The 26087-nt window shown below is 35.5% G+C and overlaps 1 protein-coding gene across 1 annotated transcript in view; it reads right to left on the minus strand.

The window, feature by feature from the left end:
* The window catches only part of LOC145685090 (uncharacterized), a 73615-nt gene that overhangs the window by 24347 nt on the left and 23181 nt on the right, over window positions 1-26087 (minus strand). Inside the window, exons 6-7 of the mRNA XM_081757433.1 lie at window positions 14662-14941; window positions 6864-6920 (exon numbers count right to left, since the gene is read on the minus strand). Of these exons, the coding sequence (XP_081613559.1) occupies window positions 6864-6920; window positions 14662-14941 (337 nt within the window). The remainder of the gene's footprint in view (window positions 1-6863; window positions 6921-14661; window positions 14942-26087) is intronic.

The following is a 26087-nucleotide window of genomic DNA, read 5'->3' on the forward strand; positions in this document are numbered from 1 at the left end:
GTAGATTCCATGGCTGTACTCTATGTGCCCTACAGGCCGTGATCAGCCCATTTATGAGAACTCCGAAGAAACGATGAATTATCGCTACGAGAGAACACAGCGTAAAATGAAGTTATTACGATCCATGGGATATAAAGTACATGAAATGTGGGAATGTGAATTTCGTCAAGTGTTAAAATCCAATCCAGCATTGGCCTCTTCTTTAAGCACACATCCTTATACTAATAAGACACCATTAAATACAAGAGACAGCTTCTATGGTGGTCGTGTTAATGCCATTAAATTGTACCACGTCGCAAATGAAAATGAAGACGAAGAAATAAAATTCTTGGATATCGTTTCCCTGTATCCTTATGTGAATAAATGTGGACGGTATCCAATAGGGCATCCACGAATATATCTACAGGGAGATCCAGAAATGCCCGACATTCAAGATGTCAACGGATTAGTCAAGTTGAAAATTTTGCCTAGCAGAAATGTGTTTCATCCAGTGCTGCCATTTCGCTCAAATAAGAAGTTGTTGTTTCCACTTTGTGCTGCCTGTGCCACAGCATTAAATCAAGATTCTGAATGTACACATTCGGACAGTGAACGAAGTCTAACAGGAACGTGGGTGTCCTATGAAATTCAAAAAGCCATTGAACTTGGGTATCAAGTCATTGAAATTTACGAAATTTGGGATTACGACATCACCGTATATGATCCAGAAAGCAAGACTGGCGGATTATTCAGCGAATACATTAACACATTTTTGAAATCGAAGCTGGAAGCTTCTGGTTGGCCTGCCAATTGCGTCACCGAAGAAGAAAAGCAGCAGTATATTCAAGTGGTACAACAAAATGAAGGCATAACTTTGGATGCCACAAATATAATTTCAAATTCAGCACGTCGTAGTCTTGCAAAGCTCTGTTTGAATGCCTTCTGGGGACGACTCGCTATAAGAGACAATTTCAGCCAAACGACCATCATTAACGACCCCAGAGAACTGTATCAGAAATTAACTGCTCCAGACATAAAAGTCAACAAAATTTTACCTGTTAATGATTCGTTGTTATACCTTTATTGGCAGTATGAAGATGATGTTCCAGTACAAAATCACAATGCTAATGTTGTCCTTGGAGCATTTACAACGTGTCAAGCTCGTCTGGAACTCTACAAATATTTAGAATTGCTGCAAGAAAGAATACTATATTTCGATACAGATTCTGTAATATTCACGCAGCGACCATCACAGCCCACAATAGAACCAGAAGTATTTCTTGGTTCAATGTCAAATGAACTGGAATCAATTGGACCAAAAGCATACATTAAAAAATTCGTGTCTGGTGGCCCAAAACAGTACGCCTTGGAAATCTACAACCCCGACACGAAATCAACCAGTTATGTATGCAAAATTCGTGGATTCACACTCAATTATACTGCAAGTCAAAAGCTAAATTTCAATAGTCTGGAGCAAATGATCATAAATCAATCGAGTGAAAAAATCTCCATTAGCACGCCACATAAAATTTACAGAACCCACGATCATCATCTTGTCACAAAACCTGAAGAAGAGAAGTACAGTTTCAACTATAAAAAACGCCGATTAATACCAGACACATACGAGACATTGCCCTATGGGTATAAAAAAGCCAGAACAGAATAACAGCCATATTTTTCCCTAATCCCACCAACATCACTTCCCAAAGACGGGGCAAAGAATAAAGACGGTGCACGGGACATTCTTCAACGATGCACGAACGGAGACAAACTCAGATGACATCACCTTGCAGAAACCAGTGGAGAAAAAAAAGAATTCAGGTACGTCCCATTTGCTTTTCTTTTTCTCACATCACTCTCTCTTGAACAGTTAGTTCGATGTTAATAATCTGTTTTTCTTCTTTCACAGGAAACAAAATAAATATTTCAAATGCATATTCATATGTTTTATTTTCTCTTTACAGAATTTGTACCCGTCACGAACACGTCTTCCTTTGAAGAAAAAGAAATTCTGTATTCTATTTCACATGCTAAAAATAAATGTACAAAAACATGATTCCGTGTTTTATTTCACATCCTAAAATCAAATTCTTTTCATGTACTGCGATTTCAATTTCTTTTTTCTGAATCAGTTTACCGATAAAATAAATCAATGTTTTACGAAAAAAAATAAAACTAAATTTTTGTTTCAGAATTTTTTTCGTGTACGAAATAAAAAAAAATTGTGTACAAAATAAAATTCAGTTTCAGAAAATTTTTTGTTTACGAAAAAAAATGTTTTCAGAAAAATTTTTGTGTACGAAAACAAAATTCTGTTTCAGAAATTTTTTGAGTACAAAACAAAAACTGTTTCAGAAAAACTTTTATGTACAAACAAAATTCTGTTTCAGAAATTTTTTTGTGTACAAAACAGAAGACTGTTTCAGAAAATTTTTTTATGTACAAACAAAATTCTGTTTCAGAAAAAATTTTGTGTGCAAAAAAAAATCAGTTTTCGTCACGAAACTGCTCCGACTAAATGAATCGATTCATTCTGATAGTGTTGGCAACACTGGAAAATTTCGGTAAGTATCGCTCAGGCACTAAGTTACAGCGAACACAACTAGATTCGAACCAACAACCTTAAATGTCTGATTCATCTCTAAATACAGCCAGCTAAACAATAAGATTATGTGTATACGTCAATGCTTAGCACTGAGTCAGCAAGGTTTTCTTCAAGGTCAAAGTCGCACTCGAAGTAAAAAGATGACAACACAGATCTTCTGTCTTTCTATATGAAACATAAACCTCGTGTAAACTGCTCGCACTGAAATGTGTAATGTAACATAATCTGTTCGTCTTCTTTTCATATGCGAAACTGTTCGCACTGAATGGAGTACGGTGACTCAGCGCTTGCCTCTAACTTGTGAGGTTCCTGCTTCAATCCACAACGAAGTAAGTTCATGTTTCCTCCTATCATTTTTCATCATCGTTTCAAGGGGACGTTAAACTCAACATTTCCTGAAACTAACACAAAAAATCGAATTCGGGACCATTACATAGTAATCAAAAAACTGAACTTCTCAATGGAGTATGGTGACTCAGCTCTTATGTCTGATGTGTGAGGTCTCTGCTTCAATCCGCAAGCAAGTAAGTTTATGATGTTTTCTCATTTCTCATCATCGTTTCAAGGGAGGCGTTAAAATTTTCTAACACTAGCACCAAGAATCAAACTCGGGACCATTGCATAGTAATCAACACACGTGTACGGTCGCTTAGCGCTTCTCTCTAGTGTGTGAGGACCCTGCTTCAATCCTCAGTCAAGGAAGTTCATGTTTTCCCCCATTTCTCATTACCATCGTTTTTCACGGGGGGACATTAAATTCAACATTTCCAAGAATTGAACTCGGGACGATTGCAAGGTATCCATGTTCACACCTGAAGCGGAACAAAATGGATCACATAGTACTTATCAAATTTAAGGAAATCATTTTAAATATGCCTCCATATAACGTAATAAGGCTCCAAAGGGGAACGATAACTCCCAAAAAATAAACCATTGTACTCTATTATACAACAAAAAATGTCTCGTGAAAGATAATAGGATAAGTTAAAAACGTCCAAATTTTAATATTTTTATACTCATCAAAGAGTACGAGGTGCGATACTCTCCTCCCCCCAACTCCTGATGTAAATCAATGTGATCTTATGTGTCCTGAGTGATCCCTGCCCCTGAGTAAACATAAGCAAAATTTCAATAGGTAATGCAATCCCGAACCAAAACTCATTCGTTATGGTCCATGTGTGGGGGGTCCCAAAAGTGAAATAGGGTCACCCCGACGTCAAATAATCACATTACCTCAAATCAAATACCTCTACTTCATTCGCACCAGTAATGGAGGTGGTGGCTTAATGGTAGAGCGTTCACCTCTGCTGTATGTGGTCCATGGTTCAAACCCCGCGAAATAGTTTTGTGATGAGCAACATTATGCTCCAGTTTCCTCCCACACTTTCATTCCTTTCTCATCGTCACAGTCTCCTTTAACCTAATCGTGGGACGTAAAACTAAAGATTTCATTTGCACGAGTGTTAGTCCATCTCATCAAAGGGATAACAATCCGAACCGCATGAGCTTCTTCCGGAAATCGAACCCTGGTCTCCCACGTTAAAGGCGCATACGCTAACCGGTTAGCCACAAAGGAACTCCAAAGTTTTCGAGTTTCATATTAATACTAATACTAATTTATACTATTACTGTGGTCTACTAATTCATACTGTAATAGGTCATCAAGAAAGAGATCAAACCTTGTTTTGGTAATTTTATACCCATAAAAGGGAACGAAACAAGCCATCATAAGTTCCAGGCTAAAAAATCCCAGTTCAGTGACGTCAAACGAACATATTAGCTCAAACCAACTACCTCTAATTCATTCATACCAGTAGAGGTGCGGTGGATCAGTGGTAGAGCGTTCACCTCTGCTGTATGTGGTCCCTGGTTCAAACCCCGCAAATAGTTTTGTGATGAGCAACATTATGCTCCAGTTTCCTCCCACACTTTCATTCCTTTCTCATCGTCACCGTCTCCTTTAGCCTAAATGGCATAAGCGTGGGACGTAAAACTAAAGATTTTATTTGCACCCGTGTTAGTCCATGGATAACAATCTCCAAATTTTATGCCATAAAAGGGAACGAAAGCTTTCGTAAACCTGTACTATTTCATAACGTAATGAATCATCAAGACAATATTTTTTAATAATTTTAAAGAATCATCATGACCTCTGATCCAATACTCCCAATTCTATTACGTCATAGCCTGGCCAAGGTAATTGCACCAACGTGCGGCCCTGAATAAGCATAAGCAAAATTTCAATAGGTGACGTAATCCCGGGCCAAAGCATCCCTGATTCATTCGCTATGGTCCATGGGTACCCTAAATTGGATAATTAAAAGTTCGGCCAAGTCAGGCCAATACTACTTTCGTAAACTGAGCTAAAAGATACATGAGAACTTCTTATTAAACTTCTTCATCCGAATCAAACAATGACTGCTATTGAATCGTTTAGTGAGGCAAATCACTGAAAAGATGATGTTGTAGGTGTTCAAATACTTGAATTTCTCACTAGTGAGGATAAGTCCTTACAAAAACGTTACATAGTTGAAACTACACCTAAATAACACATCTGATGACCCATAACAATGTCGCAAAAACTTTTTGAACACAGTTTGTGACCACGAATTTTTGTATGACTGGAGGATGGATATTTCTGTACAATAGTAAGCAATTGAATTGCCCATGACTAACATTTAAATTCTCTTCCAAGTTGCAGGTTACCTACTATGCATTCACTTTGTGAAAATCCAACTTACCATATACAACGTAGTGTGCTGTACTTTAGAAAATATTAGATTTCCGCCATAGTGTTCACTAAATTCATGCGTTGGTCGTTTCGAAATCTTAAAGTTCACCTTTACAGGATTGTGCCCTTTAGTATATGGTAGGGGATGATTAAGGGAAGTGAGTTATGATGGAAAAATTGGTAGAATGAGAAGTTCTGTGAAAACTAGAGTACCGTGAAAAAAGTAAGAATGTGATGTTGTCAATCAGAGAAATAATTATTGGGCAATCGAACCATGGACTCGACCTCCCATAGGTAAACATTCTACCACTAAGCCACATTGTCCTCTATTGGTCGTTTCATATTACTTTATCTATGATTTGGATAGTTATTGTCATGTAAACAGTAAGTGAAGAATGGGTCGAAACATCCAGAAATGTTTACTCGTCTTCTGTTATTCATCTTACTGAAATCTTTCTTATCTGTAAGAGTCCGTTTTTGCTGCTTTTGTAGTAAAAGTGTAAAAGTAATTGTATTGAAACCGCGCATATATATCTTATGTGTGCATAGCAAATCAACTAGTTTTATATAGATCTTACACGTATGAGTTCTGAAGGAAACAACATGAGATGAAAATAAGTTTTAAGTCTGCGCTTCACATAGTTACGGTGGTTAAAGGGACTCTAAACTCCAAATCAGGTGATCAACCAATCTTTATATGCTATGCTTTTTGTGACTCATGTGTTTATATATCCTTTAAAAATAATAATATTCTTAGGATAAGAATTAATTTCAGACGTAATTTATCTTAGAACCAACGGAAATAATGATCAAAAGAATACTGAAAATATTACGGAGTGTTTATTTCTTTCCTTACATAGAAGGACCCCTCGAATGATACAAAACATAGATATAAAGAACGTTACAAAGTATTTCCATATTCTATATGGAAATATTAATAGCAATAATACTTTTTTTTTTACAATGTCTTTCTTATAATCATTTATTTTTAAAATCAACATTTATTCTTACTTGATCACTATTGACATGTTTGGCAAAACTGCATAATAAAATAACAAATAAAGGAGGAAAACACGGTTCTGACGTTTGCAAAAGTGAGTATAGGTACGACCCCAAGATCCAGGACTAGATGAAGGATACCTATTGTCATTCCACCCTCCTGTACGCCCCAAAAGTGGTCAAGAGTGTTTCGAAACAAACTCTGAGGGAACTTTCAAAGAGTAGAATAAAAGGAACGTGATTCCATCATCAATACCACATCTACGCTTGGAGGTAAGGGAAGTGCATCCTTAACTTCAGAATTTCCGTACCGACATTGTCATTTCGAAAAGAGCAGCATATCTTCACCTTTCTTTGTTTAACACTAATGCTGCCTTTATGTAAAATATTTTTACAACTCAAATACTGCCATAATGAGTACTCATAAAGATATTATTCTGTACACAGGATGTCATATTAAGCACTGTTAAAATTTCACCTCAACTATACTGAGAATGATGGATGTATTTTTGTTTATTAAGAATCAAGTTTAGGTAGTAGTGAACTTACGGGTAACCTCTTCTGCCATACAGACTAGGCCTTCAGCCTTGCATTCTTTATATTTTCCTGAAATAATATGAAAAATAAAGAGATTGAATTACAAATACTTACATGCAATGTGATAGATAACATCGATTTCTGCATGCATAGTACAGGTGTTCCATTTAAAACGCAAGTTCGAATAAGCGATAGGATAACTTTTGAACGGAATGAGGTACACGTGTAAATCGTACTCCAATTTTTTAGCTTGATCCATATAGATATTTTTAAGCATAAAGGCAGATATTGAAGTGTACGTGTCTACAAAGTGCGTGTCTAGTGTTGCCAAATGTAAGTGACTGAAACAATTATTTATAAAACGTGGAAAATCGCACGTCACACAGGTGCAAGGACATGCAGTCCACAATTTTCAGCGCGTATTTCTGGGTTGGATCAGTAGTTATCGTATTTGAAGAAAAATGATTCATTTCCACCATCAGCTTTTTCAGCATTCTGCCATTGATGGCATACTTGTGAAAATGTGGATTGTAAACTTTTACACTACGCGCTGGCAACACTATATGTGTTTAAGTGCAACATTAGGTGCGTTTAGGTACTCTTTATCGCATGGACTCATTGATAACATTAAAAATATAAATATTGAAAAAGTAGAAACAAATGCGTAACTTACATGCATCCTGGAACCCTCTGTGGAAGGAAGCGAAACATAGTCTCACAATAGATGTAAAAATGTCCGTCATTCTCATTCAAACAAAGATTCAGACATCTTAACATGTTGCGAGCAACTCCACGGAAAGTTCACAGGTTCATTTCCACAATAGCTCTGCAGAGGTTGGTTTTCAGGTCTTGTACAGTTCTTGGGATATTTGTAAGCAAGATTTGTTTTAATCATCCACAAAAAAAGGTTTGGAGATGCCAACTTCAAGGAGCGACTGCGTCACAAATTTTTTACCGAAATTGTCGCCTTAAAAGCTCAGTTAACAAATCAATAGTTTCAATTGAGGAGTGACATATAGTCCCATATTGCAACCAACAATCGCGTTCATCAGATTCAAGCATGAAAATAAATTAACTGATTATATCACAATACACGGTACCATCAACTGCGGTGTTGAAAAAACTAAGACCAATTATTCGAGGTCGTGAAATTGCACAACACCCACCTATCTTCACTGGATGAAGTGGTACCTCGTGAAACACATGGGGATTATCAGTTGAAAAATATAGTAAATTTTGGCTATTGAAATAACTGTTTCAATGGAACCACCACTAAAGAAAACCTTGTCCAAAATATAAGTTTTTTGCTGTTTAATTAACGATGTAAATCAACGACAGTATCTGAGACGTGCGACTTCGTTTTCCTGCTTCAATTCTTGCACAGCGTGTATCTTAAGTGCAAGTAGGTGGTGCTTTTTTTTAAAAGGCTCTTTGTGCTGTCGTTTTTGGTATGCTTCCGTGTGCGCAGTATGTAGAACTGACTTTCTTTGTGATTGCGAAATGTGATACTCAATGTTCTGAATCACCTCTTCTTTAAATCATGCGGTTGTCTATTGCTTGGTTTATCTCGTACAGATCCAGTTTCGTAAAATGTTGTTACTAGCCCTTTCGGGATCCTATTGTACAATTTTGTACCATACGCATTTTTCATGGTACATTGCGTTATTTCTCTTCTATTTGAGCTTGTTCGTCCGGGTTTTTTTTGTTTTCCAAGTCCAGAGGCCTTGTAAAAGACATTACGTATGGTTCCAGACCGTTCTGCGTCCAAACATAGGAGGTGATGACGTCATAATTCAAAAATTTATTTTCTCATTTTCTAAGCCTATGTTCAATATTTTATGACGAGCTTATTTTTCTACGTAGAAGATTGAAATTTTGCACAAACATTCAGCTCACTGAGTAGTATTTACCAGATCTTTTGTTCCGATGTCAGTGCTAAAACAGGGAGGGAACCAGAGGGGCAAAGGGATGAAAAAGAGATATTTTTACCCCCAAAATCCCGTTTCTCGTCATTTTCCCGCCTCACATACATGATGGGGACACGCGAGTCATACCGTCTGAAAGGCAATGCCATTCTGAAGAGAATGACTGTCGAATCACTGTTCTAGGGTAATTAGGGACGTCTCAGGGATGTTTTCAAAAATATACTTCTATATAGGGAAAAATGGGACGGGGTGGGTATAATTTTTTTGGCGGTCTTACTTTTCCACCTAGAAGATTGAAATTGTGCACAAACATTCAGCCTGCCTAGTAGTATTTATCAGATTTATTTTCATATCTCTGCGTTAAAAACAGGGGGGGTCCAGAGGGGGAAAACTGAAAAAAGGGATTTTTAGACCAAAAAATTAAAGTTTTTCAGGATTTTCCCGCCTCACATACATGATAGAGACAGGTGAGTCATACCGTCTGAAAGGCCGTTTCATTCTAAAGAGAATGACGGTCGAATTATTATTCTAGGGTAATTAGGGATGTCTCAGTGATTTTTTTTTCAAAATATACTTCTGTACAGGGTAACATGGGGAAATTTCTGATTTTTTTTTCTGGCGGGCTTATTTTTGCACCTAGAAGATTGAAGTTGTGCACAAACATTCAGTCAACCGAGTAGTATTTAAGAGATTTTCTTTCAGATTTCTGCGTTAAAACAGGGGGGGTCCAGAGGGGCTAAAAGTTGAAAAAAGGAAAATTTAGACCAAAAAAATATCTTTTTTCAGCAATTTCCCGCCTTAGATACATGATGGAGACTTGTTAATGGTGCCGCCTGAAAGGCAGTTCTATTCAGAAGAGAATATGGGCGACACATGACCCTAGGGTAATTAGGGATGTCTCAGGATTTTTTCCCTGAGATCATAGTGTTTCGTGGTAATTTGGGGCATGGTGGGATTTTTGATAAAATTTCTCCCTCCCTTACTATTCAAGATAGAAACTTGACATTTGGCACACACATTCATTTTTTCCCGCTTCTGGTATATGGTATGAGCATGCAAGTGGTTACAGGTTGCACGTTTTTACAGGTACGCCATTAATGGGAGAATCCTCGACAACCTGATGGTGGAAATGTATCGTTCTTCTTCAAGTACGATAACTACCGATACAACAGCAAGTACGTGCTGAAAATTCTGGACTGCACGTCCAAGCACATGTGTGACATGCGATTTTCCATGTTTGGTAAATATTTATGTACACTTTCACTTACATTTGGCAACACTAGACACACACTTTGTACACATGTAAACTTCAATATCAGCCTTTTTATTTAAAAATATCTACATAGATCAAGCGAAAAATTGGTGTATTATTCATACGTGTACCTCATTCCGTTCAGAAGTTAGCCTATACCAAATAACAATTCGTGTTTTAAGTGTGGCACATTTTATTAATAGGCAGAGTTAAGAAACCGACAAATTGTTACTAGGTGCTGTTTCAATGCTAACGATATTACTCTCAAATTCAAATAATAAAGGTAACCAAAAAAGATTTTTCGCTTTTTGTGGGGGTCTGTGTTCAATTAGCTCTCACACCAGGAATTGAATGCGAATGGAGATAAGACGAAGGTCAGTTGTTTGTGTGGGCTTATTTCAACATACTACTTGATTCTGCCAGTTCAGTTACACCGTGAATTTGCGTAAGGGAAGAATGAATATAGGACTTCTACAGAGCGTATAAGAGCGTGTATGCTGTAAGAGTTCAAACTGGGGTCAAATGCCGCCGCAGCGGGGCAAAAGATACTCTATGTCAGGCCTTTCGAGAGAGCGTCTTGACTACGCGGACAGTGCAGTGGTGGTTTAATAAGCTAAATAACGGTGACGAGACACTCTGAAACGCGCCACCTCCACGAAGACAAACACATGTACAAATTGAACATCTGCGGGCAGCAATTGAGGCAAACAGTGACGAGAGATTTGAGGAAGTAAATCTAGTAGTGGTGAAACCATTCGGCAGCACCGCCATGCATGTGGAAAGCACTACAAGTCGTGTCGATGAATTTCACATGATTTGTCTCCGGGGCAGAGGGGAAGGCGAACAAATACCTGTGTTTCTCTGCTGTGTCGTCTGAGGAAAGTTCCATTTCTGGTTGACATGGGATGAAAAGTGGGATCTCTACGAAGCTTCGCGTCACCGTCCTCATTAGTTAGCCTCGCATGAAGCGGTTATAAAACAGCCGAAACCAGCACTGCATCAGAAGAAGGTTTTCCTGTGTGTTTAGTGGAATTCTTGTGGCATCGTGCATTGGGAACTCCTATCAGTTGGTCAGAGCATGAATAAAACAGTGTACTGTCACCAGTTGAGCCATGTTCAATAAAAACTCAAGACTATGGAGCCAGCACTTCTGAATCTTAAATTGGTCCTCCTGCTGCACGACAACTCTTAAGTTCCATGTGCTTATGATGATGCTGGACATCAATCTACGTCTTGGATGGGAAACACTATTGAATCCGCCACAATCCCCGGACATTGAATATTAAGACTACCACCTGTTCCATTCCTTCGGCAATGACTTCAGAGGACGCCAATTCATATTCCTAGAAGTACAAAATGCACTTTATACTTTCCTCGCTTTACGGCTACCAAGTTCTACAGCGGTGGAATCAATGAAACTCTATATCATTAGTACAAGGTCGTTGATGCTTCCAGGCTATTTTTGAACTTCCATGCAGTTCCGTCGCGTGGGTGGGGCGAACGTGGCGACCGCTCTGGGCAGAGCAACCAGAGGGGGCGCCGGAACGACAAATCAACAAAACTAAGGAATTCAGATTATGTTGGTAAATGTTTTTCTGATTAATGTTAATTCAGATACTTGAATGATGATCAGGTTACGGCTAAGTAAAATTACCCTAGTGTAAAACATTGTCTAGAATTATTCAACTTGAAGTTTCTCCAGCCATATGTGAGAAGAGATTTTATCTTGGAAACCTGGCATCACAAATACAACTTGGCATACTTTCCAATCAATAACAGAATAAATATTTTTGAGTCCTTTAATTATGCAATAATCTGATACAACAACTGTGTTTATTAACTATCTGGGCCATGAAGGAGGATCAAGGGTCTCGCCACTAATATGGAAAAAGAAACCTTAATAAAATTCAAATTTAGGCTATCGTATGTTGATTTAAACTGAAAACAGTGTAAAGAAACATTACAATGTAATTTTAAGGCTTAAGTTTTACAAAAAGTTTCGAAGCGTACTAGCTGGACCTCGTGTACTCGGGGCGGGAATAGCTATTCCTAGACTTTCCCGACGTTCCCGCTCGAAATCATAGCTGGCCGTAGAAACTATTGAAAATGGTGATGCCAGAAATTTAGATTTCAAGGATATATGGAGAGTAGGTAATGCGTTTGAGAGATATATGCATTTGCATTATTGTATAAATGAGGACATAATAGCTTTCGAAAATTTTTGGATGCTTGTTGGAAACTATGAACACATTTCATAGAGATTTTCACTGTAAAGATCTGCAGTGATGAGATGTTGTCGTTCCTGATCTACATTCAGTATTAATTTTCTTACTTTGCGTTTTTCAGTGGAATGTCTGAGTTTGTAGTCGTAAAGAAGAAGGTCCTTATAAACATTTGTTTTCCAAAATGCACTTTCACACAGCCCTGTTCAAAATTGCATTACCTTCTGTGTAGATACGTTATTTGTTTGCTGAAGGTATCCAGAGTTTGTGATCTTTGACGCCCATTCCTAGTTCATCCCTATGGTGTGTATTGAGATAAATTTACCACCAGTCGTCAAAGCAACTGTTTAAGCTGCGCGAACCTAAATAACGTTAGAGAAACATGCTATGGAAAGAGGAAACTTTGCAAGTAAAGGTAATATTTTCAGTAGTCATATTTCTAGCCCGCATCTCGGTTACGAGACCAATTGTTTAAATGACAAATGGGAGGACGCGAAATATTATTTGGGACAAGCTACCGTCATGATATGATCACAGTCCCTCACGGTATACCTATCACCTGTGCACCTATGTTACTTCTACAGTAGCAAACACAGAGAGTTTTCCATCTTTGAAACACAGAGAGCTAACTTATTTTGCCTGACAACTGAGATTCTTACAAAGAACTTTATAGTTAATACAGCATACAGTGCTATAATCAGTTCTGAATCAGGGACACGTTTGTAGGAAGTTCTACAAGAGCTACAAAACAGCCAAAAATCTGTTCACACTACGAAATCTTTAATCACCTCCTCTTACTCAAAATTGCAAAATAATCTACCTGAATGTGAAACACGGACGACGATGATGTCAATCTAGCGCTATAAACTTAGGTGTTTGGCATCTTCTATTTATGAACATGCGATTTACGTTTATCATATATATACTCCCCACGCACAATGTACTAAGAATGCCACATGGACAATACAGTTAACAAAGGTAGTGATTTCTGGCTTTACAGTCGGTGCTTCTTAATAATACTCAGGTTTCCATGCTTTTAATATGAAAATTCATGCGTGATGTACTTGACAATGGACTACACTTTTTAGAAGTGGTCTGAAAAAATTACAACGAATTTCAACATCTGCTCTGAAATGCATATTCCTGATATTTTGGCAATATAGAGCAATTGTAATTAGGTTGAAAGCAGCTAGTTTTATGTAGATTTCTTCCGGAAACGTAAATGATGCAACTTAGTACCGAATTGCATATACACTATTCGTCTGGAGCAATATCATAAATGATAAGCATTAATTCTCGAAAGAATAGAAGCTGTGTTATATGCATGGTACCCAATTCAGTTCCAGAAACTTTTTTCTCACTTTTTAAATGAATCTTTGGAATGTATTCCTCATGAAGTACGCAATCTGAAATAAAGATGTAAACGTTCAGTGCCTCTGGCGGAGAGTTTTGAATTTCGAACATGCGGAGGTGCTTATCTATTAGGGTTTGGCCTTTCAAAAAATACTGTGCAAATGGGCAATGTATACATAATATATTCTATTGCAGTCAACTGTAACATAAGTACTTATATCAATGTGATATATTGTGAGTTTAATAATCTTCTTTAATGGAGTTAAGTATGTATTTACCGAATCATTGTTAAATCTATACAGGAAAGTGTTGATATTGTTTATGAAAAGTGCAGTTAAAATATCGTTGGTGCTGAAGAAAAATTTAAATTCTGAGATGAATGTTGTGCTATACCCGTTTTTACAGTAGGTGGGTTATTGTTCGTAAGTTATTTACTTTCTCGGACCTCTAGTGCTAATTTATTGAAAAGAAACTATCTAATGAAAGTATACTATAAATTACTATTGGGAAGTATTTAAAGAGCAATTTTCGTGAAATTCAATAGAGTTAGTAACGTTATTTATGCTATATTTTGCTTTTGTGTCCAAATCCTCTATTAGACTCAACATGGTAATGAGTTTTGTGAATGTTTACATTATTGGATACACTGATTATGATTATCAATTATGCTTGTTTGATTACATTTCCAGTTTGTCTTCTTATATATAATCATTCTTATATAGTGTCCCATATATATATATATATATATATATATATATATATATATATATATATACAGCCTTATTTTACCTATTTCCTTATGGGAATACGGATTTTCATTTTTGCTATACATTAATAAGCATAGATACATTAGAACGAGGACAAATAGAAATAATTTATTTAATTTTTCTTATAGAAAGTATTTTGAGCATGTTTCCTTCGTTTTTCAAAAATTAAAATTGTATGCCTGGCCTTCCGGTTTAAATTGTTGTTCTGGTTTTAAAAGACCGGTAGCCCATGGCGAAACTCTTTAACAGCACAAGTGATACAATAGTTTCAAAATTATGAATTAAACTTACCGAAATTGTAGAAGAGATGCGGAACGCATCCACATTTTTCGATCGCTTTCTTGTATTTGCATTGTAGCTTACAAGCTTCTGGTGTGTAAATGGGACTGATGAACAGGAAATTTTCATCCACAAACAAGCATTTCCTCTGTCTTAAATATAACTCTTTCACTGGAGGAGTAGTAACGGTTGCAACCAGGGAAAGTTCAAATGCATATGTAGCTTTGTCTCCTGGGTACACAAAGTAGTTCTTGGACATTTGTGGAAATTCGTCAGCAGAATTTATGAATACCTGAAATATACGTGTAGAAAATATAGTATTTTACTACTTTGTGTTCAAATTATGTCATTAACTTCAGTATTTTAAAATATTGAAAAGATTATTTAAATTTGCTTAGCAATGAATGAGTTCGTAAATTTAAGTTGGATTGATACGCGATCGACGTGTTGCTTTTTTGTTTACAATATTTAATAATTTTACCTTTCGCACAGTCTCTATGGTGGCAATTTTGATACTGTTATTATTTATTAGTTTAGTATAAATTATCTACTGATTGTAGTTTAAACCTTGTTGTCTTGATAAACTGAGCTGATTACTAAAACCCGGTTCTCACTATCTAATTATTACAAGTTTGGTTTCTGACGATTAATACCAAACTAGAAGTGGTTGATTTCTACTATTTCTGGTTTGAATAGAGAGTTCATTGAGGAGAAAGAGCCTCTTGCTGGGACATGAAAAAAGAAAAGCTTCTTTATATCTCTTACCGTTTTCTTATATGGAATTCAATATGGAAACCAGAAGTATAATCGTTTCCTGTTTCAGTAGAGTGTCAGGATGCCATTTGTATATTATTCAGACGCAGGTCAGTAGCAAAAATCGTTTGCTACTATCTACCTATGTATAACTGATTAATGTCTATTACGATCAACGTCAAAACCAAAAATTGAAGCCATGACTTCCATAACCACAGAAGACTAGTTGAAGTGATATTGGGAAAAGGATTAAAACTGAATATTTGTTACAAATATGATCTTGTAAATCAGTGTTTTTCATACTTTGTGACATCTGCTATTCAGCAAAGTGTATGAAAAAAATGTGATTTTCAAGTTCGCATTTTCAACAACCAAACACCAACCATTTCCATAAGCACACAAGTCCAGCTGAAGAGATATTTCTAAAATCAATAAAACTAAATATTTGTTGCAAATGTCAACTAGAAAATCAGACTTTTCCATACTTATTGATATCTGTTATTCAGCAAAACGTAAGTATAAAAAAGTGTTATTTCCAATTTACATTTCCATCAAATATTTAGTTTTTATAGTTTTTCTCAATCACTTCAGCCAGATTTGTGTGATTATGGAAGTCACAGCTTCAATTCTTCATTTTTTAAGTTCTGGTTTTATTATAGAGTTAACGGATGAGATGGACCCTAGTCTTGGAACATTGAATCATCTGCAAAAATAGCTTCTTAGCAACATTTACTGTCTTTTGCTGTCTAGAAATTAGTATTCAGAGCAGACATAATACTAAATTTGAACCACTCCTATTTTTGTTAGAGTATTGTGGCTTGTAAACAAATGTTCTCGTTAAACAGTGAATCGATTACATGAAGCTGGTTGTTACTATCAATTATCAACGCTCTTCCATGGTGACAAGCATGATATTTGGTAGTGCTTAAATTGCAGCATTTCTGGTTTTAATAAGGCCTAAATATTGTTTTAATAAGGCCTAAATATTTTATAATCAACGCTCATCATTTATAAACTTTACTTGTAATATTATTTTGACACGTAGACAGAAATTGAGAAAAGGGTAATAATTAAGAAGAAAAAGAAAAACATAATGATGTAATGGAACTAAAATAGTGCAAATTTTATGCAATAGTGAAAACCAGCTACAACAAAATACTATATAATATTATATTTTATCTATAAGCAGTGCACATTATTTATGTAATTTCTACCAAAAATTACAGTATGTGTCTGTGGTTTATTTGTTTCTATAACCGTCACCAGATTATATAAGTAATTTTTGTCAACACTGTATATTTTGGAAATACAGAAATTATTCTTCGATTTATACTTTCTTTTTAAAACGCAAATAATTACTTTCTTCAGTGGAAGCTGCTAATAATTCAATTTCTTTCCCACGAATCAAGAACAAGAGAGTATTTCGTCGTTCACCCATATATATATATATATATATATATATATATATATATATATATATATATATATATATATATGTGTGTGTGTGTGTGTGTGTGTGTGTGTGAAACATTTTTTTCACTGTGAGAAGGTTTTAGCGAAAAACAAAGACCACATTCATGATCTGAACTACATGTATGGAAATCTTATTTCTATCACTTGGATCCTTAGTGTATCTTACTTATTGCTATAGAATTAAGTAAAGAGGCTTATGTCTCATAGCCGACCAAGGATTTGTACAACGGCCAGCCCGCCTTTAGAGAAGTCAAGGGTGAACATATATATATATATATATATATATATATATATATATATATGTGTGTGTGTGTGTGTGTGTGTGTGTGTGTGTATGTATATAGATAGATAGATAGATAGATAGATAGATAGCTATACGTAATATAAAAGTAAAGGTATATAATGTCGTGAAATGTGAAGTGTAATTTTGTTTGTGGAAATAGTCAAATATCTATATCCATATCAGTGTTTACAGTTGTGATTGTGTTTCTTCTCTCTATTTGTTTTGCACATAATAGTGCATTTTAATAAATAAGCATAGTATTTTCTTTAATGTGTTTTCGTTGCATGTGTTAATGATATTTTTGTGTGTCGTGGTTTGAGCGATCATCTGGATGTCCGTGAGGATTTCAAGACGAGACATCCAATCCTTTCGGTACTTGATTCTCATCTCATTGTTGAGACCTGGAGGCGATCCCTGAAAAGTCCTGTAATTCCTTTTTGGAAATGTTCTTTGATGTCCCAGATAACCAGGTAAGTTCAGATCTCCTTAAAATTCTCGTTGGTGGGGCAGCAGGGTGGCAGATCCGGAAAGCGTTTGCATTTCCATTAATAAAATTAACTTAATTTAGTTGGTTGATTTAGAAGATATTTCACACCCTCTTATTAGCATATCAATCAGATATTCTCGAGGCACTAAGCAATCATGGCTTCTATAAGTACATATATGATACCAAGCTTTCTATATTCAATTATTCTGAACGAGGTAATATACCCATCTTATCATCAATGTTTTCCTGTCAAGATTAAATTTGAAAAAAAAAATACTTCTAATAAAATCAATAAATGATAATAATAACTCTCCAGTGAACCGCGAAATTTTGGATAAACTTGATCCTCCGTAGTTGCGATTGTGTAACTAAACAGAACATAGTTGAGAATATATATTTGCCCCATGAGAACATTAGGACTAACTCTGAGTTTGTAAATTTGTACGAAGGAAAATATAATTATCTATATTTAAAAAAAACAACTTACCTTAGATATTAAGAGGATTCTGTGATACTTCCTTATGGACGTTGAAATATTAAGAATAATAATAACATAATCGCACGCAAATTAGAAAACTGTTACCCAATAGACTACATTCCATACTCCATACACCATTTCTCATAGTGTATCAAGGACAAATATTGTTTACTCTATGATTAATCTATCAATCTCTGCATGCCACCAAAATAACAAATATTAGTATAAACACATCATGGTGGTGCATATACCACCAGTTTTATGGAGTTCAGGCCTTACAATATGTAGTCTTTTACGAATGTAATAAGAAATATTTTCCAATTGCAAAGAATTGTCAAGATTGGTTAAGTAACCCCTGATGTTAATTCGATTAAACATTGTGTTTAAAGCATAAGGCAAATTAGGTCTAACTTCGAAAACAATATGAAACTAATAGAACTTCTTTTCCGCATTGAGGTGTCTTGTTTGAAATTTCGGTAAGTAATTAGCGATTCAATGACAATATATATTAATACATTCGTATTCATATATTTCGTATTCGTTTCTGATGTACTTCAAATCAAATACAACGATTGGAAGAGAGGTCGTGATTCTGGCCAATCACATAACAGATTTATTTACCTTTTGGAAAGTAAAACTCTTATCAGTCAGAGTTTTTCACCGATAGAAAGAAAATATTCTATGCCTTTCCGCTTAAATGGAATTAATATTAAATGATACGAAAAACGAGTTTACTTGGCAGAAGCTGTAGTGGTCACGAAAAATGAATAGTAATATTTTTTGTGAAGTCTGTAGAAGGGAAAACAAATATTATACAGAAAAAGATATATTCCAGATTTATTGTGACTTAGCAGATGTTTAGAAAACTAAAATCTCGATTTTGTGGTTCAGTAAGTTGTTCATGGATATAGTTTTGTCTTATGACTCTATGAGAAGGATTGGTGGAACACAATCATTGCGTATATGCAATTTCTAATGAAAGTTCGAATTTTAAATTTAAAAAATTTCAAATTTCGTCCTGTGGAAAAATTCACATTCCTAAATTAAATTTGTGAGCTCGTGATTTTGTCGATTGTCTTTGCGATGTTTGGGAACTGTAAACGGATGTAAGGTTAAAATACACAATACGGAAAAATCATGTATCTACAATAACTTATTGAACCATTATGCCAGATGATATGTTTGTAGTACAATTCGTTCAGTGTCCCACTCATCTTATATTATTGCTTTCTTCTTAATATACTATAAGACAACGTATTGTAATGGGGTAATAGACGTTCAAAATAGCATTACAAATATAGAGTATCTTATGGGTTTCTGGAATTATAATTTGATTGAAACGCGTAAGTAGTAAGACCCGCCGTATATCTAGTCGAGTGAGCAAAATTTTTTGTGACGCCATGGTCAATGGTCAAAGGTCAATGCCCCTGCCCCGGGGTCAATGACCTAGGGGTACTTAGGACCACCCCCTCTAAATTTTGGCATGGGTACATTGGCCCACAACTTAAATTTTAACAGAAGTACATAGGACCACCCCCCTTAAATATTCGAAATTTCCAAATTTAAAAATTGGCTATGGTAGCCCAGAACCAGGGTATGTACCTCTATTAGTATTGAGGGTCCACCTCGTTCCCCTTCATGGGTAAAAAATTGCCAAAAATTCAAATTTTGGGGGATTTTGACCTAATTTATCCCCTTTGATGTGGTGTTATTACCTTATATAGTTATATCGGCATATGCAGGGGTCCATTCCCTTTCATAAGACATGGGTATGCACTCCTTTAAATTTTTGGGAAGGGTACCTTGGCCCACCCCTTTAAGTATGGAAATTCCTTAATTTCAACATTTGGTGTTATAGTATAGCACCCTAATATGTATCATGATAAATTTGGATCGTCCACCTCGTCCCCTTTTAGGGGTACAAAATTGCCAAAATATAAACGTAAGCAATACGTTGTACTACGTGTTTGGTTTTTGGTTCATTTTATCCGCTTTGATGAGGTCCTATTACCTTATATGTTTATATGGTCATGTATAGGTGTTCATTTCCTATCATAAGACATGGGTATATTGGTGCACTCCTTTCAATTTTTGGGAGGGGTACCTTGGCCCACCCTTTAAATTTTAGAAACTTTCCCAGTTAAGCATTCGGTATAATAGTACACGACCTCAATATGTATCATGATAAATTTGGATGGCCCACCTCGTTCCCTTTCATTGGTAAAAGATTGTCGAAAATTAGTACCACCATGTGTTTGGTTTTGACCTAAGTTATCCCCTTAGATGAGAAACCTATGGTTATATAAGGGTCAATTATCTTACTTAAGACATATTAGTGCATATTTTTAAAATTTGGGAGGGGTCCACCCCTAAATTTTGGAAATTGTTTAATATAGCATTTGGCATTGTAGTATAGGACATCAATATGTATCACTATAGAAGTGGGTGATCCATCACGTTCCCATTTATGAGTAAAGAACTAAAAAAAATCAAATTTCGGAGGTTATTAACCCCCTTTGATGAGGTATTATTACCTTATATGATTATATGGGCATGTATAGGTGTCTATTCTATTTCTTAAGATATAGATACATTGGTGCATCCGTTCAAAAATTTGAAGGAATACACTGGCCGGCCAACTTAAATTTTGGAGATTCCCAAATGTAAACATTTAATATAGTACAATAGGACCCTAATATGTGATAGTATACATTTGGGTGGTCCGTTTTTGTTCCCTTTTATGGATAAAAGTGTTAAAAATTCAAATTTCGGATGTAATTGACTACCTTTGATGTAATTTTATTACCTTATATGAATATATGAATGTGTTCAATGGTCTATTTTCTTTTATAAGGCATGCTAACATCGATGCTTGCATTTTAAAATTTGTAGGGATGCACGCGAGACGATACGAGACGAGAAATGGAAAAGTCTCGTCTTGTCTCACAGCCTCAAATGTTGGTCTAATCTCGCATAAAATTTTGAGTCCCGTCTCGTGTCTCGCAAGGAGATTTTCTCGCATGATCTCGCAGTCTCGCATATATTCTGGGTTAAAATTCTGCAATGTTTTATTCTATGGCTGTTAATGAATGATGATGTGATATTCTGTCCAAAGGCAGATATTTGACCTAAAAATCCCTTTGCAAGGTGACCCCATGGTGGTTTGCCATTGCTTTCCATGGGATGAATGTTCATAACATCCTAAGGAGACGGAACCTAGAACATGGTATCCGAACATGGTATCCGAACTTGTGTCCACTCCGCTCCAAATTAAAAGATAAGTTGTGCTGGAATTTGATTCCTGGACCATTAATTTTCACATAGTATAATTTACAGTAAAACCAGCATAAATTGTTGCTGGATCCATCATTGTTTTCCGGCTGATAGTTCTCTAGCAATATTTTCCAGTATGCCACTCAGGCACATTTTTGCCCCGAAAAAAAGTCGGCAATGTAATTAGGATATAAAGAATATGACGTTTCCGTATATGTTTTTCTGAACTCATTGTACCAAACCCGGATCCTTTTACTATATCTATATGTATATTTCTTTGTCTTTATTCAACCGGATTTCAACCTTGTCTTTGCCTGCTTCTAGTCCGAGGAATGCTCTAACATCACAATATCCAAAATTGACACGGATTGTTCCCTTAGAATAAGTTTGAACTTTCTTTTCAGAAAGTTTAAACTCTCTAGCATTAAGTTTGTGGAAGCAGCAGAGAAAATATAAAAATACGTTACTTGAGTAGGAGAACAGTGCTGCCATCTATTGTCGCCTATCTCCCTTTACACCAGCCACCAAGGAATAACATTACTTGTGTCAACGGACTTGTGGATAACATATACTAATATACTAACCTAAATAACTGATATACAACATAAATATGTAATATACTAATAACAATTGTATCATTGGCTCGCAACCGGAGTGCCGCGGGGAATAGTGATAATTAATTTTCAACACTTTAGACACTGTCAAGTATGCTATGCACTTACCTTAGTTTCCTTCTTCGGAGGGAAATATATTGTTATATCCTCCTTCCTGCAGCTATTCTACTCATCTTTGTCGCTGTATGAGTAGAGAATCGCGTACTCTTTCTTGTGAATATTTTGCAAGTGTTTTTTTACCCCGTTATACTACGAGAATGCATTTTCAATTCTATCCTCTTAGGCTTACAAAATTTACAAATAGTCAACTCAGCATTCGTCGCAATTTCAAAGTAATCCTGGAACTTACTTTTACGCCCTGCTGTTTCGGATGGATCAAGACTCGAACTTGCAGAAACACTACCTGAATCCGTTTTACTTTCAACTGGATCCCCATTTGGCTCTTATAAAATATCGTCACCACTATCAACATTTACACGTTTTGGTCGTTTCCTTGAAGGGTGTTTTTCCATTATAAAGATGTTTTTATACCACCAAAAGGGCTTATAGATAACAAAAGAACTCCTCACAACACAATACGACCCAATTTTTTGGTTTCGTTCGCGCTTATAGCAATGTTGGATTATCGCAATTTATCAATTTTCGCTTTCAACTTATATAGTGTTGCCATATCTAGAAAATAAAATTACTGACAGATATAGGGCCATTCCCTCAATTTCCCACTAAACCTATAGGGTCATCCTACCAAACCTGTGTTTGAATTAAACTTCCGAACCAGAGAGGGATGTTTTTGATAAATATATAGAAAGAAAATACTTATTCCATGTAAAAATATCGTGCGCGCCCGCGTGTATGTGTTTGTGTCGCCAAATAAAGTCCTAATCGATGCTGTAATAAATTTCCAATTTACAAATCTTTTCTTTTTTTAATGATGTTTAGAAACGAAAGAAGGCTTTATTTCTGAAGATCAACCTTGAATAAAAATAAATCTCATAAAATGTCTATTGCCCCAATCACCCTTTTCCTGGAGACATTAACGCTCAACTTAGAAAACTCAATAAATATAAAATCACAAAATATACAATTAAATGTAATTCTTAAATGTTGCGAGAAGTCTCTCGAGACTTCTCGTGCGAGACTTAACCGAGTCTCGTCTCGCGTCTCGTCTCGCATGGTTTAGTGTCGTCTCGCGTCTCGCATAAAATTTTCATTTTTCTCTCGTGTCTCGCGTGCATACCTAAAAATTTGGCAGAGGTACATTGGCCCACCCTTAAAGTTAGGAAATTGCCCAATTTGGTATAATAATATAGGTTTTTATAAATTTCGTTTCCTTTTATGGGTAAAACATTGTCAAAAATGTAAATGAGCCCTTTGATAAGGATGAATGAGTACAGAGGTTTATTACCTTTATATTTTTAAATTCCCTTTTAAATTTTGTTGGGGTACATAGAATCATTTCTTAAATTTGGGAACTATCAAATAACAAGTAGGTGTCTCTCTTGTGGACAAATATTCAAATTTTTAAGGTTATTGACCTATTTTATCTTTCTTGATACGGCTTTATTATTGAATGAGTACATAATTTATTACTTTTTTCATAAGACACAGGTGTATTTGTGTACCAATCTTAAATTTTGGGAGGGGTACATTTCTTATTGTTAAGTCAATAATTGGTAATTGTTCTTTAAATTGGATGGTATCTCATTCTTTGGGTAAATCATTGTCAAATATTAGTATGATCACGTGGTCAGTTATTGAACTATGATGGGATTGGGAGTCCAGGACATTGGTACATTGAAACTTTGTTGTATAATTTGAGAATTGTCAAAATAAAATTGCGTCATTAGTTTTGATTATTCCCGTCTATGGACCAAATATAAACATAAGCAATATGATATACCATGTGATTGACCTTGAATAGGTAGTGCACAGGGATTCTTTCATTTGTTGTGGTACTTCTTAAGTTTGAGTACACACTTCTAGAAAACAGTTGGTTCTACTAAGGTAAACAATTGACGGACATTATGGACCTTATTGAACATATAATGATATGGTTAATTTTAAGACAGGTATATCAAGAGAAGTATTTTTTAAATTTGGGAATTGTGATAAACAGAATCTTAACATAAGGTGCGAAATTTGTAACAATATTTTGAACTTTAATCACAGCTCATAGTCTAAGATCATTGCTGTTGGTTGATTTGACCTTGAGCTTTAAAAATCTGATGGCTAACCTTCCTGCATCTTATGACACATAGTCTAAAGGCAATACATGCTACAACACTGAAATTTAGTCAGAAGGTGATGTAATCTAACACTGGCAAAGTTATTGTTGATGCAATTTGATTAGATGATCACTATCTTTCGTGTAATCTGATTGGCTGATCACTATTTTTCACGCAATCTGTTTGGTTGATGCTTTTCAAATCTTTACTGCATTCAGTTTTAAGTTTTGTTTAACATTTAAAAATCTTGGTTTCGTTCAACAGTTTACACTCACCGATCAATATGGTCAAAACCGTTTATTTGTTAATCGAATAGTTAAAAGGCGGATAAAGTTTAACGGTTAACCGTAAAACGTAAAAGTTTTAATTTGAAAATTTTTTGTTTGAAATTTTTGTTTCAAAATTTGTTTGAAATTTTTTGGTTGAAATTTTTTGGTTGAATTTTTTTCGTTTCCAAATTTGTTTCAAAATTTTTAGTTTGAAATTTTTGTTTGATATTTTTTTGTTTGAAATATTTTAGTTCGGAATACATAGGTCAACAAATGGATCCTGCAGAACTAAATGGGAAACAAGCACGTGGTTAGCAACAGAAGAAGTTGGGAATTTGTGTGAATAGCGTGTTCCACTGAATGTGGAACAGTGTGATATCACAACGGATATGACAAACTAGGATCAGGTAGAGAACAGCGGTAAAAAATCCCCAACGTAGCCTACTGTGAAGATGTTTTATAATACTAAATTAACAAGGAACGAAACAAGCGAAAACCACCATCACCAACAAGCGAAAATAAGCACCTACAAAGCATGCCTTGAAAGTACAGACGTTCCTTGTTACTATGACTATTAATTGACTATGTTTTCTTGTGAACTAAAATCCTTTATTGGGAAAACAGCAGTCAAGAATTTCCCGGTTCTTATCTCCCAAGACGTGGATAAAACACGGTCACTAAGAGGGAAACTTTAATATTGCTAATCTGTTCCATTTATGGAAAGTACTCAGAAGAGAGAACAAGGTATTTGGCACAGAATGAATTAAACGGAATTCAATCAAATTTGTAGTTTAATGTGATGGTTTGTCTTTGGGCTTAGGTACACAGATGTTTAATAAGTGATGAGAGTTAATGGGATGAGAATATGCAAATAAACAAGAAAACTCCATGAAAAGCGAAGGAGGCGACATTTCTCATCACAAACTCGTGTGTATGGGGATCGAGCCAGGGATATATCCCATGAGAAGTGAGCGCTTTTAAGTCAGAGTATCGTCATCGTAATGATGTAATTGGGACTGTTGAATTTTTCATTATTTCCTAGTTGAGGCTACTTACCAAGGAATTCAATCATTAAAAGTTTGTTGTAATAAAAATACAATAAACATGGGACAAATGACAAAAGTAAATAGCGGATTCCAGATGTACGATTATATATATATATATATATATATATATATATATATATAGATAGATAGATATATATACGAATTTACAAAAAGCGTAATAAGAGTATAATAATGTGTTAATGATTTTGCGTATTATCAGAGGAGAGAAAAGAAAGAAAATCTGAAGTTACTCAGTGGGAATTGGATAAACACACATTTTTTTATTTACGATCTTCTTCACTTTTGTCTCAACGAAACTGGAACTCCAGGTTCTCTATACTGTTCAACATATCAGATATTCCAAGCATGATAGGGCTTCAGATATCCAGAAGTCCCATGTTCCGACTCTCGATAGTGTAATTCGCATCATTATTTGAAATATTTCGCTGTGTTTCAGATAAAAGCTCACCTATGCAAGTGCTGATACGTGATCCAATTTATTTATGTATCTGATTAATACTTAAATTTAAGTTGGAC

This window comes from Thermobia domestica, chromosome 5 (assembly GCF_964235325.1).
Source record: "Thermobia domestica chromosome 5, izTheDome1.hap1.1, whole genome shotgun sequence".
NCBI lineage: Eukaryota > Metazoa > Arthropoda > Insecta > Zygentoma > Lepismatidae > Thermobia > Thermobia domestica.